Source organism: Aulonocara sp. 'chitande type north' Nkhata Bay, linkage group LG23 (genome assembly GCF_057382095.1).
Source record: "Aulonocara sp. 'chitande type north' Nkhata Bay isolate Kocher_YH1m ecotype deep benthic linkage group LG23, A_spYH_male_GT1.1, whole genome shotgun sequence".
NCBI lineage: Eukaryota > Metazoa > Chordata > Actinopteri > Cichliformes > Cichlidae > Aulonocara > Aulonocara sp. 'chitande type north' Nkhata Bay.
Genome location: NC_141365.1, coordinates 17564775 through 17584024, shown reverse-complemented (window position 1 = coordinate 17584024; position 19250 = coordinate 17564775). Strand labels below are relative to the sequence as shown.

The 19250-nt window shown below is 41.1% G+C and overlaps 2 protein-coding genes across 2 annotated transcripts in view; both read left to right on the top strand.

Moving 5' to 3' along the window:
- The window catches only part of naaladl2 (N-acetylated alpha-linked acidic dipeptidase like 2), a 546561-nt gene that overhangs the window by 398948 nt on the left and 128363 nt on the right, over positions 1-19250 (top strand). Inside the window, exon 15 of the mRNA XM_086283107.1 lies at positions 18928-19074. Coding sequence (XP_086139233.1) covers positions 18928-19074 — 147 coding nt within the window. The remainder of the gene's footprint in view (positions 1-18927; positions 19075-19250) is intronic.
- On the top strand, positions 2921-7620 carry LOC147301509 (uncharacterized). Its single transcript, XM_086282079.1, has 2 exons — positions 2921-4036; positions 7474-7620. Exons 1-2 carry the CDS (start codon positions 2921-2923, stop codon positions 7618-7620), a joined length of 1263 nt encoding a protein of 420 aa, XP_086138205.1.

The window sequence follows — 19250 nt, the reverse complement described above, 5'->3', positions numbered from 1 at the left end:
AGGCCATTTCAAAACCAATAAAAACGTATAATTTAAGTCATCCATAAAATGTATCTAAAATACCATAGTCCTTTGTGTGTTTCCAGAATGTTGGATTTTGAACACAATTAGCATTCGCTGTGACAAATTGTACTCTTATGCATGCTCATGAGTATGCTTCTACTGGAAAAACAATGGCTGATGCTTTAATTGAATTATAATACCATGTCAGATTTTCAAACATAAAGAAATGGATAACAATAGGCTTGCTTTGGAATCACACTGTATATGGTAAATATGAACATCATCCACATTAGCTGGGAGGCTTAATTTATATGTCTATTTTATATGTTTTCTCACATAAAGCCAGCGGAAAGGAAGCTGATGATAAATCACCAGAATGGGTGTGTGACTTTATGGCCTTCCAAGATGGCTCGACGGCACACTTGGCATAATGTTTGAAATAGTACGCTGTTGGCAATATGTTTGAATTACCATAGTTCTTGTATTGTCAGGAAAGGCATTGTGTGACTGCGGCAGCCTCAATGAATCTGCATAATCACGAGGAGAAGCTGCTCGGTCTCAGAAGGCGTTTATGCTGCTGACAGCATGGCCCTTCCATCACAGTTTCATATCACAGCGACAAAATATAAGTAGGGGAATGCATATGAAAATGTGTGTTAGGTGAAGAATGACGACTGTCATTACTTGTGGCTGTGATATTTGTCAGATGCTGTGGGGTGATGCATTTTTCGAACAGCGTTTTTTTTTCCCCCTTGCCTATTCTGCAGAAAATACTCTGCAACAAACCTATTGTTTGTAAAAAGGGGAAGCAGCTGAACTTTCTTGACATTTATTTTGTTTAATAACTACCTCCTAAATTAAGGACCAATTACAGACTATTTTGTTGTATAACATAAGGCCTTGAATGGATTTTTTTATATATATATATATATATATATACACACACGCAGCTGGATAGCGTAGTGGTTAGACTACACGCCTTTGGAACAGAGGATCGCAAGTTCGATTCCTGCCTGGGGCGTCTGTATCCAGTAAGGGTCCTAAGGCTAGACCCCCTATGCTAAGCAAGCCTACCGCAGACATGAGCGAGACAGATAAATATGAAGGCATGCCGGCTCGGACGTCGCCCGGATCAACAAGGTCCGCGTCAGGTGTTGAGGAACCAGGGCACCCTGACGAAAAGTGGGCTACTGGAACAAGAAGGCATCGGTGGGCAAGGGACGAAAACAGGGCGTTGTTGGAATGCTACTACGCAAGTAACCCCGGCGGAAGGGGCTACATGAATAGGATGAGGGACCTATGGATTCTTCGATACCCAACATCCACAATGACGGCGAAACAACTAGTAGCTCAGTGTTCCAACATTCGAAAGAAGGGACTGCTCTCACAGCTAGAGATTGACGAGGTACAACACAAATGCTACGGCAAGGAGGAGTCAGGACGCCAGGTCAGGGGGGAGATATCATCACCCCCACCCGAGATTGGGTACATAGCCCCAAGTGTGATAGGAGAAGGATCGTTGAGTGCGAGAGGAACTGACCTGAAAAATAGGATCATGGCCAAGCTTGAAACCTGGATCCCCCGTAGCCGGTTACCAAGATTACGTGAAGTACCCTCAGAAGGTCTGCTAGATGATGTTAATGCAGCACTACGGGCAATACCTACAACCACGATTACCGACACTAACAAGCTGATCTACAATACGGCAGCAGTGATCAGTGAGATGCTTGGCTACAAGTTGAACAGCCACAAGGGGCAGTACCCTCCATGGAGAAGGAGGCTAGAGGGCAAGATCAAAGTAGCACGGAGAGAGGTTAGCCAACTAACGGAGTTGCAGAAAGGTGTGACGAATAAGGTGCCTAAGAAATACAGCAAGCTGTCCATACCTGAGGCCTTGGAAACTGCCAAGCAAAGACTCACAGCCTTGGCCAGCCGCTTGAGGAGGTACACCAGAGAGATAGAAGGCAGGAGAATAAACCAGCTGTTCTCCACAGAACCAGCAAAGGTGTACTCTCAGTGGCAAGGGAACAATAAGAGAACAGCACCACCAAGGCTGGAGACGGAGCAATACTGGAAGAGCATATGGGAGAAGGATGCAACCCATAACGGCAATGCTCAGTGGCTAGAGGATCTGAGGGCAGACCACAGCGACCTCCCTGAACAGGGTCCAGTAACCATCACAGTGGCAGATATCCAAGAAAGGGTCTCCAGTATGAAGAGTTGGACAGCACCAGGGCCCGACATGGTTCACGCCTACTGGCTGAAGAAGCTAACTGCACTCCACGAGCGTCTGGCAGCACAAATGAACCAGCTGCTAGTTAACGAGATACACCCGGAATGGCTAACTGAAGGCCGGACGGTCCTGATCCCCAAGGACCCCAAGAAGGGACCGGTCCCCTCCAACTACCGACCAATAACCTGCCTCAGTACTACATGGAAGCTCCTGTCAGGCATCATATCGGCTAAGATGAACAGGCACATGGGTCAATACATGAGCGGGACACAGAAAGGAATTGGCAAGAATACCAGAGGCGCAAAACACCAGCTACTGGTAGACAGAACAATCAGCCGAGACTGCAAGACCAGACTGACCAACCTGTGCACTGCCTGGATTGATTACAAGAAGGCCTATGACTCAATGCCCCACAGCTGGATACTGGAATGCCTAGAATTGTACAAGATCAATGGGACCCTAAGAGCCTTCATCAGGAACTCAATGGGGATGTGGCGTACAACACTAGAGGCCAACTCCAAGCCCATAGCACAAGTCACCATCAAGTGCGGGATCTACCAAGGAGATGCTCTGTCCCCACTGCTGTTCTGCATAGGCCTGAACCCCCTCAGTGAGATCATTAACAAGACTGGCTACGGATACCGACTACGGAACGGAGCAGTTGTTGTCAGCCACCTCCTGTACATGGATGACATCAAGCTGTATGCCAAGAGTGAACGAGACATCGATTCACTGATCCACACTACCAGGCTATACAGCAATGACATTGGAATGTCGTTCGGACTGGAGAAGTGTAGTCGGATGGTAACAAAGAGAGGGAAGGTAGTCAGAACTGAGGGGATTGAACTACCAGAAGGCAACATTGCAGCCATAGAGGACAGTTACAAGTACTTGGGGATCCCGCAGGCGAATGGGAACCATGAAGAGGCCGCTAGAAAAGCTGCAACCACCAAGTACCTGCAGAGGGTCAGGCAAGTCCTGAGGAGTCAGCTGAATGGTAAGAACAAGATCCGGGCCATCAACACGTACGCCCTGCCCGTGATCAGGTACCCTGCTGGGGTAATAGGCTGGCCAAAGGAGGAGATAGAAGCCACTGACATAAAGACAAGAAAGCTCCTTACCATGCATGGAGGGTTTCACCCCAAGTCCAGCACCCTGAGGCTGTACGCTAAGCGGAAGGAAGGGGGCCGGGGACTGGTGAGTGTCAGCACCACAGTCCAGGATGAGACAACGAACATCCAAGAATACATTGGGAAGATGGCCCCAACTGACCGAGTGCTCAGTGAATACCTCAGGCAGCAGAAACCCAAGAAAGAGGAGGGAGACGAGGAACCATCATGGAAGGACAGGCCCCTGCACGGTATGTACCACCGGCAGATAGAGGAGGTGGCTGATATCCAGAAATCCTACCAGTGGCTGGACAAAGCTGGACTGAAAGACAGCACAGAGGCACTAATCATGGCAGCACAAGAACAAGCTCTGAGCACAAGATCCATAGAGGCTGGGGTCTATCACACCAGGCAAGACCCCAGGTGCAGGCTGTGTAAAGATGCCCCAGAGACAATCCAGCACATAACAGCAGGGTGCAAGATGCTAGCAGGCAAGGCATACATGGAACGCCATAACCAAGTGGCCGGCATAGTGTACAGGAACATCTGTGCCGAGTATAATCTGGAAGTCCCGAGGTCAAAATGGGAGATGCCCCCAAGGGTGGTGGAGAATGACCGAGCTAAGATCCTGTGGGACTTCCAGATACAGACGGACAAAATGGTGGTGGCTAACCAACCGGACATAGTGGTGGTAGACAAACAGAAGAAGACGGCCGTAGTGATCGATGTAGCGGTTCCGAATGACAGCAATATCAGGAAGAAGGAACACGAGAAGCTGGAGAAATACCAAGGGCTCAGAGAAGAGCTCGAGAGGATGTGGAGGGTGAAGGTAACGGTCGTCCCCGTGGTAATCGGAGCACTAGGTGCGGTGACTCCCAAGCTAGGCGAGTGGCTCCAGCAGATCCCGGGAACAACATCGGAGATCTCTGTCCAGAAGAGCGCAGTCCTGGGAACAGCTAAGATACTGCGCAGGACCCTCAAGCTCCCAGGCCTCTGGTAGAGGACCCGAGCTTGAAGGATAAACCGCCCGCAGGGGCGTGCTGGGTGGTTTTTTTTAATATATATATACAAACAAACACCCAGCACGCCCCTGCGGGCGGTTTATCCTTCAAGCTCGGGTCCTCTACCAGAGGCCTGGGAGCTTGAGGGTCCTGCGCAGTATCTTAGCTGTTCCCAGGACTGCGCTCTTCTGGACAGAGATCTCCGATGTTGTTCCCGGGATCTGCTGGAGCCACTCGCCTAGCTTGGGAGTCACCGCACCTAGTGCTCCGATTACCACGGGGACGACCGTTACCTTCACCCTCCACATCCTCTCGAGCTCTTCTCTGAGCCCTTGGTATTTCTCCAGCTTCTCGTGTTCCTTCTTCCTGATATTGCTGTCATTCGGAACCGCTACATCGATCACTACGGCCGTCTTCTTCTGTTTGTCTACCACCACTATGTCCGGTTGGTTAGCCACCACCATTTTGTCCGTCTGTATCTGGAAGTCCCACAGGATCTTAGCTCGGTCATTCTCCACCACCCTTGGGGGCATCTCCCATTTTGACCTCGGGACTTCCAGATTATACTCGGCACAGATGTTCCTGTACACTATGCCGGCCACTTGGTTATGGCGTTCCATGTATGCCTTGCCTGCTAGCATCTTGCACCCTGCTGTTATGTGCTGGATTGTCTCTGGGGCATCTTTACACAGCCTGCACCTGGGGTCTTGCCTGGTGTGATAGACCCCAGCCTCTATGGATCTTGTGCTCAGAGCTTGTTCTTGTGCTGCCATGATTAGTGCCTCTGTGCTGTCTTTCAGTCCAGCTTTGTCCAGCCACTGGTAGGATTTCTGGATATCAGCCACCTCCTCTATCTGCCGGTGGTACATACCGTGCAGGGGCCTGTCCTTCCATGATGGTTCCTCGTCTCCCTCCTCTTTCTTGGGTTTCTGCTGCCTGAGGTATTCACTGAGCACTCGGTCAGTTGGGGCCATCTTCCCAATGTATTCTTGGATGTTCGTTGTCTCATCCTGGACTGTGGTGCTGACACTCACCAGTCCCCGGCCCCCTTCCTTCCGCTTAGCGTACAGCCTCAGGGTGCTGGACTTGGGATGAAACCCTCCATGCATGGTAAGGAGCTTTCTTGTCTTTATGTCAGTGGCTTCTATCTCCTCCTTTGGCCAGCCTATTACCCCAGCAGGGTACCTGATCACGGGCAGGGCGTACGTGTTGATGGCCCGGATCTTGTTCTTACCATTCAGCTGACTCCTCAGGACTTGCCTGACTCTCTGCAGGTACTTGGTGGTTGCAGCTTTTCTAGCGGCCTCTTCATGGTTCCCATTCGCCTGCGGGATCCCCAAGTACTTGTAACTGTCCTCTATGTCTGCAATGTTGCGTTCTGGTAGTTCAATCCCCTCAGTTCTGACTACCTTCCCTCTCTTTGTTACCATCCGGCTACACTTCTCCAGTCCGAACGACATTCCAATGTCATTGCTGTATAGCCTGGTAGTGTGGATCAGTGAATCGATGTCTCGTTCACTCTTGGCATACAGCTTGATGTCATCCATGTACAGGAGGTGGCTGACAACTGCTCCGTTCCGTAGTCGGTATCCGTAGCCAGTCTTGTTAATGATCTCACTGAGGGGGTTCAGGCCTATGCAGAACAGCAGTGGGGACAGAGCATCTCCTTGGTAGATCCCGCACCTGATGGTGACTTGTGCTATGGGCTTGGAGTTGGCCTCTAGTGTTGTACGCCACATCCCCATTGAGTTCCTGATGAAGGCTCTTAGGGTCCCATTGATCTTGTACAATTCTAGGCATTCCAGTATCCAGCTGTGGGGCATTGAGTCATAGGCCTTCTTGTAATCAATCCAGGCAGTGCACAGGTTGGTCAGTCTGGTCTTGCAGTCTCGGCTGATTGTTCTGTCTACCAGTAGCTGGTGTTTTGCGCCTCTGGTATTCTTGCCAATTCCTTTCTGTGTCCCGCTCATGTATTGACCCATGTGCCTGTTCATCTTAGCCGATATGATGCCTGACAGGAGCTTCCATGTAGTACTGAGGCAGGTTATTGGTCGGTAGTTGGAGGGGACCGGTCCCTTCTTGGGGTCCTTGGGGATCAGGACCGTCCGGCCTTCAGTTAGCCATTCCGGGTGTCTCTCGTTAACTAGCAGCTGGTTCATTTGTGCTGCCAGACGCTCGTGGAGTGCAGTCAGCTTCTTCAGCCAGTAGGCGTGAACCATGTCGGGCCCTGGTGCTGTCCAACTCTTCATACTGGAGACCCTTTCTTGGATATCTGCCACTGTGATGGTTACTGGACCCTGTTCAGGGAGGTCGCTGTGGTCTGCCCTCAGATCCTCTAGCCACTGAGCATTGCCGTTATGGGTATCATCCTTCTCCCATATGCTCTTCCAGTATTGCTCCGTCTCCAGCCTTGGTGGTGCTGTTCTCTTATTGTTCCCTTGCCACTGAGAGTACACCTTTGCTGGTTCTGTGGAGAACAGCTGGTTTATTCTCCTGCCTTCTATCTCTCTGGTGTACCTCCTCAAGCGGCTGGCCAAGGCTGTGAGTCTTTGCTTGGCAGTTTATATATATATATATATATATATATATATATATATATGTGTGTATGTATATGTATATATATGTGTATGTGTATGTATATATATGTGTATGTGTATATATATATATGTGTATGTGTGTGTATATATATATATGTGTATATATGTATATGTGTATGTGTGTATATATATATGTGTATATATGTATGTGTATATATATATGTGTATATATATATATATATATATATATGTATATATATATATGTATATGTGTGTATATATATATGTGTGTGTGTGTGTGTGTGTGTGTGTGTGTGTGTGTGTGTGTGTGTGTGTGTGTGTGTGTATTTTTAAAAGAAATCCTGTATCAAAGGCCTGGGAGCTTGAGGGTCCTGCGGAGTATCTTAGCTGTTCCTAGGACTGCACTCCTCTGGACAGAGATCCCGGATGTTGTTCCTGGGATCTGCTGGAGCCACTCACCTAGCTTGGGAGCACAAAGCACCAAGCGCTCTGATTACCACTGGGACCCCTGTTATTTTCACCCTCCACATCTTCTCGAACGCTTTTCTCAGCCCTTGGTATTTCTCCAGCTTCTTGTCGTCCTTGTCATTTGGTATCGCTACATCTATCAATACGGCTGTCTTCCTCTGCTTGTCTACCACCACTATTTTGTCCGTATGTATCTGGAAATCCCAGAGGATCTCAACTGGGTCATTCTTGGACGTCTCCCATTTTGACTTCAGGACTTCGTCTCACAAGACAGACCACCCTAGTTGACTGGTTATCCCGTATTAGTAACTGATTCTTGATGGATATTAGAAGGAGCTATAATCATGGCCTGGAGTTTAAAACAAGGTAACAACTGGAGAGCCAGTCAAGTAATTTTTTCCTTTTGCTCATCTGGGGAGACCAGTATTTTTAATTGTGGTCTAACATTTGATTCCTCTTTGGACTTTGATTTGCACTATTTCATGTTACTGTGTCTTCCATTTAAAGAACATTTCTAAGCTGCAAGCTGTAGTATCCTCTAAGCAAAGAAAAATGCATTCTTTTCATGCCTAGATTATTGTAACACATTATTTAATGGCTTAGGTAAATAATTTTCTTTCACACCTCCAAGTGATATAAAATGTTGCAGCCAGTTTCCTAAGATACTCAAGCAAGCAAGCTCACATTACCCACATTTTGTTCTCTTTACACTGTATTCCTGTTGATTTTAGTATTTGCTTTAAAATCCACATACTTACATTGACAGCATAAAATAGACAAGTTCCAGACTAATATCTCAACTCCTTGTTCAACACACTGCTCACTGTCTGCACTCATGAACTCAAAATCTATTAGTTCTCCTTTGTTTAAGACTGAAGACTAGGGGAGGTACAGCCTTTTAGACTGTGGCACCAAGGCTGTGTTTACCACTTCAGCTCCACTTGCTTTTAAAAAGCAGTTAGAATATTTTCTGTTTAATCAGGCCTTTTGTGGACTTTTTTCTTGTTTTAACATAGTTTTCTATTGATATTGTGCTGGTGATTTTATTGTACAGTGTTTTGTGACTTTGTCTCTGAAAACTGCTTTATAAATAAACTTAACTCATTTATTTACCTATTTGGAAAATGTAACACTTAGTTAGGCCTTAAATTATAGTTTATGGTGTCCCATTAATTGCATTAGTTTTCAGTGGAAATGAAAATGAATAAAGTTATATTTAAACTAAAGTTGAAAATATGTGTGCACATGAGACATATAAAATGTATTTCTAGATTACATTTAAATTCCCTGTAGATCGTTTTACATTCAGCAACACTGTTTTAGCACTAAAGTTGTTCATCCAAACACTGTGTCTGCTTCTCGGCATCTTCCTTCTTGAACCCTAATGTTTCTTTTAGGTAACACAGAAGTGAATAAGTAACGGAAGAAGACAACCTTTAGTCTGTTGCAATCTCTTTGAGCCTTTCCCTGCTCTATTTTTTGTCTATTTAATATCCCAGTCACTCATTTCTGAGTGGCTTGTACATGCATTTTAGTTCAACAGCTGCAAATTGCTTTTTCAAAGACCACAGTCTGGAACGGAATTATTATTATCATCATAGACATAAAATTGTTTTTGTCATTGGCACTTTCTTGCAGCGCATTGCATTTTGATTACTGTACACCGTCCTTCCCTGTTACACTCTGCTTATTTGATGTGCCACACTGCTGTACACTGAGTTTACAAAGAGTTATTTTTTTTTTTACATTTTATATATGTGTGTGTGTGTGTGTGTGTGTGTGTGTGTGTGTGTGTGTGTGTGTGTGTGTGTGTGTGTGTGTGTGTGTGTGTGTGTTACTCTTTATTTAGAACTGTCTGCTTGTCTGCTTAGTATAGAAGGTTGATTGCTGGGAAAGCAACTTGGGGATAATGATCTGTCATCTTTCAACTTAATAATAAAATGACATCTGAGTTTATCACAGTTTCTAACAGTTAACATAAATGAAATAAAACTACGAAAGGCAAAACTTTGCTGTGGAAAATGCAATTTCTACCTTACAAATGTTGACAAAATGGGTGTCATAAATTATTTATTATAATCTTTTGGGGTAATTGCACAGTAGCTTAACTTTCGATCTATTACCTGCCTCAGTTTGTAGGAATGCAGAGTTTTTTTATTTTAATACACAGTCTCAATCCCACTGCATCAATTTAATTCAGTTCAATTGTATTTGTATAACAACAAATCCCAAAAACAGTTATCTCAAAGCATTTTATATTGTAAGGTAGAGACCCTAAAATAATACAAAGAAAAAACAGCAAACCCCAACAATGCAAACCCCCCTGTGTAAGCACTTTGGCGAAAGTGAGAAGGAAAACCTCCATTTAAAAATGAAGAAACCTTCAGCAGAACCCATCTGCCATGACCAGTAGGCGGTGAATGAAGGCAGAAAACACTAAGAAACGTTGTGGGAAAAGAGCCATTGATTAACTAATGATTGATTTCAGAGTGGTGTATAAACACATAGTGAGTTAAAAAAAAAAAAAAAATACTGGTTTACCAAAAGTAAACCAGCAGTCTGAGAGCAAAGTGCTCTGTTTGAGTGATATGGCACTTTAATATAAGATGGGGCCTGATTCTTCAAGGACTTCTATGTAATGAGATGGATTTTAAATTTGATTCTGCATTTAACAGGGAACCAACGATGAGAACCCACTGCGCAAAGTGACTTCGGAGTGATGTGTTTTACAAGACATTTTTGGACGTACAGTTTTGATCCACTGAAGGGGTTGTTTAGTATCACCAGGCAATGTCCTTTTTTTCAATGTCTGCTGAACTCCTAGTGTTGATATCCCTGGGATCTCAGTGTACGGGTTATTTATAGTCCAAATTCGGTCATTGTGAATGTCTTTTCAATGTCAAACGTAGACGTCCAAAAATGATTTATAAAACACATCACTCCGATGTCACTTTGCACAGTGGGTTCTCATCGTTGGTTCCCTGTTAAATGCAGAATCAAATTTAAAATCCATCTCATAGAAGTTCTTGAATAATCAGGCCCCTCTCGTTTTTATGTTTTCTGTACAGAAACAGTATGTGTGAAGGAATGCAGAGTGATCAGTAGACATCTCTAAGATGTTGTGTGCTCTTGAGCTAAATAAAAAAGTGAGCAGCTGCATGGTGGATTTCAAGCAGAAATGTCCCTAGCTTCTCACAGACAGCTTGCACAATGTGCACATCAACAAAGACTGTCGAGCAGATAGTCAAGTTCATACATACACACTAGTACAAACGTCTCGTAGTCCTGCTACTGATCACAACCACATTCACTCCCTCTTACAAAGCTCTTCACAATACAACAGGATGCCAGCCTCACTAAAATAACAATGAACTATATAATGCAAATGCTCTTTTAAACTTCTTAAACATATTTACTCCTTTTAAAAAGGATTCGAAGAATTTTTCTAAATAATTTATCCATTAGTACTTTACATTTTAACATGCCTTTCAACATTTTTTTTAATTCTATTTTAACAAATTTTAAGAAATGACAGTTCTAACCTGGTTACAAAGAAATAAGTTGATTATTTAAAATAAATGAACCAGTTAAAGAAAAACAGGATAATTAAAATAACACACAAAAAAATCCCACATGTACTGAATAAATCAATAGACTAACATATAATAAATTGTGTTTATTTATAAATAATCCATATTCATATGTATAACAGCAATGTTGATATTTGTAGTTTAAAAAAATACATTTATTAACCATGTAAACTCCCTGCACCTGTCATAGACAACCACATGACATCAAAAAACATTATCCAACCCAAAGTTCAAATGTTGAACGTCATATAGATATCTAAGTTGGGTCATGGTTGGACGTCCAAATTGGTAGATCTCCAGAATTGGTCATGGACCAACAAACCCAATATAGACGTGATCTGCACGTCTATTCTGCTTCCCACTAAAGACTGGATGCCAGATCCAATGTTTAGTGAGAAGAAAAATAGTCATGTTCTAGTCCCTGTCAGTACTTTTGCTGGACATTTTGGATCAACTAGCAATTTAAGTCAGTGTTTACCAAATGTTACGACATTTTGGTAACAGGATGTTTCTAATTTTAGATATACTGGAAGAAATGGAATAAAGCAATCCTACATATTTGTTTAATATGGTATTGAAAGATATATCCTGGTCAAAAAAGAAGCCAAAAACATCATCATCAAGGTCTTTATTTTTTAAGATATTCCTGTAGTTTAACTAACTAGTGTTTGTTATCTGGCTTCATTGATAGATAAGGTTGGGAATCATCTGCATAGCAGTGAAAATGTATGCTATGCCTTTTGATGATACTGTCTAAGGCATAGGTGTCAAACTCTGGCCCGCGCGCCAAATTTGGCCCGCAGCCTAATTACATTTGGCGCGCGAAGCCATACCAAATTACTATTAGAGCTGGCCTACTGGTATTATACAGCTAATAAATATATTGTTTAGTATTAAAATTTTCTTGTTCCATATTCAGTTTTTCAGCAAAACGTGTTTGAGTCCATAAGAAAAGATTCATTCTCATATCTGGAGGAATAAATATATTTCAATAAATATTAACGTTAGCCTGCAACTTTGTTCCAGTTTTGAATTTTGGCCCACTGTGTATTTGAGTTTGACACCCCTGGTCTAAGGGAAGCATGTGTAGTGTAAAAAGAACAGATCTTAGCACAGAACCCTGTGGAACTCCATAATTACCCTTAGTGTGTGACGAGGACTCTCCATTTATATAAACATGTGGAGTCTAATAGATAGATATGATTCACCCCAGTTTAGCACAGTACCTTTAAAATCACCAGCATGCTTTAATTGCTAATAAAATATGATGGTCAACAGTATCAAACATTGCACTGAGGTCTCTCAGGACAAGCTCAGTCCACTCTCAGGAAGATCATTTGTAACCTTCACTGATGTGGTTTTTGTATTGTGATGAGTTTGGAAATCTGAGTGAGACTTTTTGAATAAACCATTCCTCTGCAGATGACCGGTTAGCTGTTTTATAACTACTCTTTCAAGAATTTTGAGATAAAAGGGAGGTTGGAGATTGGCCTATATATAATTAGCTAAGACAGCTGGGTCAAGTGATGGTTTTTTAAGTAACGATACTGAGTGTGAAGTACCTTTGCTGTCAGATTACGATGCATTAAAATGGTTCTCTTTTACCATTATTTCCCAACATGCGGCATATGCAAGCATTATATTATCCCAAGAATAAAAACTGACAAAAGTTTGAATAAAATCCCAGGTTTTCCAAAACAGGCTTGAAAGCATATGCACCCTGACAAGGCTGTTAGAGTTAAGAGTTTTACATTTGTCTTTGAGTTTTTGTTTTCATTTACTGTTAACACTACAATGCACTAAAATTTCCTTGATTAGGTTTAGGCAAAGAAAATGGTTCAAATACACCATTTCAAAGGCTAAAATACTCCTTCCATCTGCAACAGGTTTTCCAGACTAATGCATCCCATAAAAGCCTTGACACCAGTCTCATTAACTGCCCCACTTGTCACAGCATCAGCACGTGACAGTCTGAGAGTAGAACTGGGTTGGATTTTATGGTAAAAACAAAAGTGGAATATAAACTCTAACAATAATACAGCCTTATTCAAGCAAGAACAGCCTCAATATACTCACCCCTAAAGATTATCTAGTTTCAAGCTTTTTCGTTCAAGTCCAGCAAGCCATTCTTTGTAGCACATAGGATTTTGTAGACTGGTAGAGTGGTATTGAGTGGTAAGCTGAGATCTCAAAATGATTTCACTCTTCTGTTATCATAGCAGACAAAGAAATTAAATATTGATTCCCGGTGTTCCACCACAGGCTGAAATTAACCATTCTCTCTGCTCTCTCTCATTCTTTTCCTCCCTGTTCACTTGCTTATTCTGTCTGTCCTCCCATTGCATCCCAATTTTTATACCTCCCTATCTTATTATTCCCTCTCTAAAGTACTCTCCTCTCATTCTGACTGTCTGTTTCCCTTTCCCCCTCTGACACTCTTTTAATGCACTGTGACTGCTTGTAATAGAGAAAAGCAGAGAAGCTGTACATGGCATGACTTTAAATCTTTTCCCTAGCTGATAGAATGATAGTGTGCCTCTCTATATAATTCCATATTGCGACTTAGTTCTTTTTTTCTACTGGGACTCAAAAACTTCACAGACCTTTAAAGTTCTGAGTAAATGCCATAACCTCAGGTCATCCAAAAATCTCAAAGTAGCCATGTATTTTTCTAAAACCTTAGTTTGATCAAAACAAGGCTAAGAGGTTTAGACAGATTGTCATCCAATGCAACAAACAAACAATACACAAAATGTTAAAATATATTTTTTCAGTACAGAGAGTGTAACATTGTAGCCAAAGTTGTACTCAAAGACTGTGCTTTTATGTAATGCAGATTGGGTCCCTTTAAAGTTCTCATGGTTAGATCCATTCTTTGTTATATCTGCAAATATTGTAATTAAAACACAATTAGATTATTGTATTCCAAATTCTGCTCACTACTTTGCATCTTTAGATCTATAGTGCTACCCCCTGTAAGGCTTTTAAGTGTCATGGGTGACCACTCATAAATGTAAAGTCATTGTCTGTCAAATGCCATAAATTCAGTAATGCTAGTGTGTTCTCTAATTAGGATTTTGTGCAAATCAAGTTCAAATGAAGTTCATTTCAATATCTTGCTCAGCAACACTGATCCATTATAATGCACAAACAACAAAAAAGATTTGCAGACAGCTATATTTACACATCTACAGTTATAATGTGAATTTAACTTGATGAATGAAGAAAACAGTAAGATGTTCTCTGTGTAATCTGTACATTGGCTTCAAAATGTTCATAGAGTTTAATTAATACTTCAAGCATTGACATTATACATTGGAAAAGCATTGATTGCAGAGCAGTTGAATGAACTACAGTTTATGTACATTAGAGCTTCTTCTATTGTCTCTGCTTCTGATGTTTGCAGCAGTGGGATGTTTGTCTCCCTTTTCTGGTTCTGAGCTATACAAGTTTAGACTGCAGTCATTATGACTTCAGGTTGAGTAAGATTTGACTCATATATCTGGTGACTTATGACTTAATTAGGTTATTTTAAAAATACCTAAAAACCTGCTAGAGGCACATGATATGTAGTGTCAGTATTATGTAACATAATACATTTGAAATATTGCAATATTTTCTTTTAGGGTAAACAGTTTTATGCTATAATTACTAATTTTATTTTGTGTTGCTTCACTCAGTCATTCAACAATGCTAAGCAGCTGGGATGATGGTACCTTACTCATGATGCTATCGGTCATGTAAAAAGAGTCAGACAACAGCCGCTTGTGTTGTCTGATTTGCTTTATATTCTGTTGCCAGGTTGTAGGCAATTAAACATATCCTGAATTTATGAAGTACTGCTGTTAGTCAGTGTTTGTATAGGGACACAGCTGAGCTGTGTAGCCAAAGACTTCCCACTAAATCTAGTTACTTTGTAAGAACACATCCATAGTTAGACGTAAATGTCAGTGTGTCAACTTTAATTGCAAGTATTTTTTTTTAAGGGAAAGACAAAATACATGTAGTCTAACCAACTTATTTTACTGAATGACATTTCAACTACAGATTTCATCCAACAGGTTAAACTGAAGACTGAACATATTCCTATATGTAATCATTATCTTCAGCTAGGCTAGTCTGCTTAATTCAACAGAGGAGTCGTCTCAGTGTGAAAAAAATCATATTGTAATAAGACTATATTGAAATAAAAACACATTTGTCAAATAATTTACCATGTCAGATATGCCATGACAATTTCAGCAGAGATCTTTCATGGGCCAGTCGTTATCACAAACAAAAATAGATCAGGCATGGACCCTCTGGAATACATCCAGGTGTTTCAAATCAAACAAGATTGCAGATGTGGTCAAATTAGTCTCCCTTCTTACTGAAAATATCCAATAATCAATCATCTACACAGAGGTAGTTTTTTTTTTAAGTGGCCATTTGTGCATTAGACTATTTAAGCTACTCCAATGGGCCACATATAAAACCTCCCCAGTGTTGCAGAATCAGTGACTTTCTTCAACTCCAGTGTAGAGACAGACTAGTTTCCCCTCAAGAGAGTCGCCAACCCTGCTTGGTGAATTTGTCGTCCTCCCTGCTTGGCATAGCAATAGCTCTCTGGGTTGACAGTTGCATTCAAAGGTAGTAAAGTGAGCATAGCAGTGACCAGACTTAGACACGTAATTGACTGTAGGCTTGTCTAGCATTATTTCTCTGGAAGAAGAAATGTTAGGTCTTATTACTTCATTTTAGTAAGGTATTTTTAACTAAGCAGCTATAAAAAAAAATACTGTCAAAAGATTCACTGCCAATCATTTATTTAACAAATGAATTCAACTGACCAATGGCCGGTCTGACCAGTCTTTCTGGCATTTCCTTTATAAGAAGAATCTGTCCAACAACACATATTTGTCCAGGCTTCTCAAGTAGTTTAACACGACCATGTTAAGATCTCAGTGCACATTGGCCTCATACATAGGGATGCTCTCCCAGTTTCCCAGCTTTTGCTGTAGTAGAGTCTATTTGTTTTCTGTTGATAAAGCTTAACTTTTTCTAAGTTTTCTTCCTTGACTGAGCCACAGGGACTATCATTGCATGGAATAATTTCCTCCAAAACAAAGAAGAAATCTGAAATGGAGTGTTTTTTAATCCAACAGCCTTCACATATAAACCTTTGCTTGAATTCTACACTAATACACGGCTTTCAATAAATGAAAAGCCAAATACTTAAGTCAATACTGTGATAACTGTGTCCTCTGTGTACAAGTTCGTTGTTATGATTCTCAATCAAGTTTTAAATTGTACACACATGAACAAGCATTCAGTCCCACCCTGTTAACTCCCACAATCAGCCGTAAGTAGGTAATGAAATGCCCTGCATGAATATTGATATTCATGTGGATGTTCTTGTCCTTCCAGTCTTTTTGTGGAAGTAAAAAAAGAAAAAAATGTGTGATTAAAGGGAAATTTAATTGTGAGTCAAGGTTGGAGGTATTATTTACTGGCCTTCATTCAGCTGGAGTGGTGATGTGTCACAGCAGCAGTTAATGTTTAGAGAGCCACTGCCTTTAGAAAGAATAAAACAGAAAAGGTTGACAACATTGTGTCAATGGCAGTGGCGGGGATGATTGGACACCAGAACACTTTCCCCTTGACAGACCTTGATAAAAGGGAAACTCTAATTAAATGCAATGTGACAGAAGAACACAGTGACATCAGGCAGGCACAGAGGATATGGACAGTTGAGATAAGCCTCCAGTTGATTGACTGTTGCATTCTGTTTCCTTCCGCTACCCACTTTAGTCTCGACAATTTCTGCAACAGCAGCTGTGTTGTTCTTTCAATTATGAGCAACGCCAGAAAGCAGTCAACCCAGGTGACAAGCCACATGTTAGTGGTGAACTGTGACAAAAGCTTGAATTGTGCAATTAGCCATAATAACACCCTCACCTCGTCCAGCCCCCATCTAAGCGCTAAACTATACTTAGTAGAATTTACACTTGTACTTGAGAATTCTTATTAGTGTCAGCCTTGAAACTTTTTTTCATACCTGGCAAGGTGATTTAAATATACGTACAAAAAACTGAATGACTTGTACATGTTCCTTTGTGTAAACAGGTTCCTGAGATATACAGAATTTTAATGGTCTTTAACTATGTGCTTCTAGTTATCATTTAAGTTACATTTTGAGTGAATAGGGTGCTAGCTGCCTTATTCAAATGGTGTACGTCAACAATATTAAGGCTCTATATTAAGGCTCTATGGCTTAAGGACAGATTTTTTTTTAAGTTTTAAGTGTTTTAAAGTGTTTTAAGTTCTGGCTTGTGTTATGTGCTATCTGAAAGTTTTTTAAATGATAATAGCAGTGGTGTGCAGTTATTGTTTTACATTAGTTGTAGAATTATGAATTATGGACTATATAATTTTTATTTAAAAAAACATACTTGTAAATTATCCAAGAATAATCATATATGCAATTGTTCTTTTTCCTATTTTTTCACCATACCTAATATAAATATCCAAATACAACCATTTTTCATCTTGTTTTCTTAGCATATCTTATCACAACTGTATCTGTGTTACAGTATAATCACCTCTGCTAAGCATGTTTTTGGACATAAATCGCATGTAGAATATGTTTGCACTATATTTCTACATTGCAAAGTGTTTGGAGCTGGAAATCTTTTCTGGAACATAAACTGCCATTTCAGCTTGAACACCGATGGAAGACGGAGGTAAAAGTTAGTTTTTCACTAAAAAATATCTAAATTCATATTAGTTTCATGGCTGAAGCTAATGACAACTGTCAGATATGGGTATATGCTTTGCTAAATACAATATTGTGCTTGGGGCCCTGATGATATGAGACTGTTATTGTAGATAATTGCACATTTCTAGCTTTGACACAGTTCACTACCACTAACATGAGACTTGTCACCTGGTTTTATTGCTTTCCGTGTTATTTGCTATTGAAAGAGAAGCAGCTGCTGTTACAATAATTGTAGAACATTGGTTAGTGGAAGGAAACCACTTGAGGAAAATTGTAAATAAGTTTGATTTAGTACCCTAATAAAGACAAGTCAAACATTATTATTCAGCACCTGCAACCACATTGTAGTTTTAATGAGCTTAATAAAATGAGCTATGGTTTAAATACGCTTTTTTTTTTCTTTTCTTTTTTGTTTTAGTAATCCAATATACACTCATCAAAAACTTTATTAGGTCCACCTGTTCAATGGCTTGTTTATGCAAATATCTAATCAGCCAATGGCAGCAACTAACTACTTTTAGGCATGTACACATGGTCAAAATGACCTACTGAAGTTCAAACCACGCATCAGGAAGAAAAGTGTTTTAAATTACTTTACATGTGACATCTTTGTTGGTGCCAGTCTGTGCGCTTCAGAACTTGCTCAACTGCTTGTGTTAGTCGTCATGATGGTAGGATCAGAATTTGAAGTAAATAGCAGGAAAACATGGACCAATCATCGTATGAATGGTTCAAGCTTATGGTGGTGGTATGATGATTTATGGGATATTTATGGGTAGTAGTGTTTTTTATACACATTACCAAAGCTGGTGTTTTGCATAAAACATATCCTGTATTGATGTATTATTTGTTCCACTAATGTGAGTGCATTGGGGTCATAAAAACTGCGTGTTTGGCACAGGTATACTTTTTTTTTTTTAACTTAATTGTAGCAACTCTGAGAGGATTAATGACATTTGTTTTATTCTATACACTTTCATGTCCCAGTGACCATTTAAAGTGCACTTATTGCACTTTGCACATTTATTTAGTTGAGAGCCCAGTCTTGTTAGACAAAAAATATCTGCCTGGCATGTTACCAAAATGACTTCTGAGTGGCGAGACTTCCCTCTGAAGACTTTGCTGTCTCTCCTCTTAGTCTTTCCACCAATTAATTTTCTCTTCTCACTATGGTTTTATTCCCATTATTCTTTCCTCTTCTTTGTTAGAGGCAGTTGCTGAGTTGTATTCGTGGCGGAAACTGCCCTGGACCCAACGTCAGCTCACTGCAGTTGCCTGGAGATGTGGGTTTCTTTGCCAACCAATTGGCCGTGCCTACCATGGAGTTTGCCTTTGAACAGACTAGAGCAGAAGAGGTATGTCTAAACCAAAAGACCCAATTATTTTATTTCCATTTTTCTTGTGACGCTCATTGCTTTGATTTTATGCCATGCTACGTTGTCCCTTGAGATCAGAGGAACTACCATAATACAAGGCACGGTCACACCTTGTCTTTTAGTTTCTGATAGTAAAAATTTCCTCATTAGAAGCA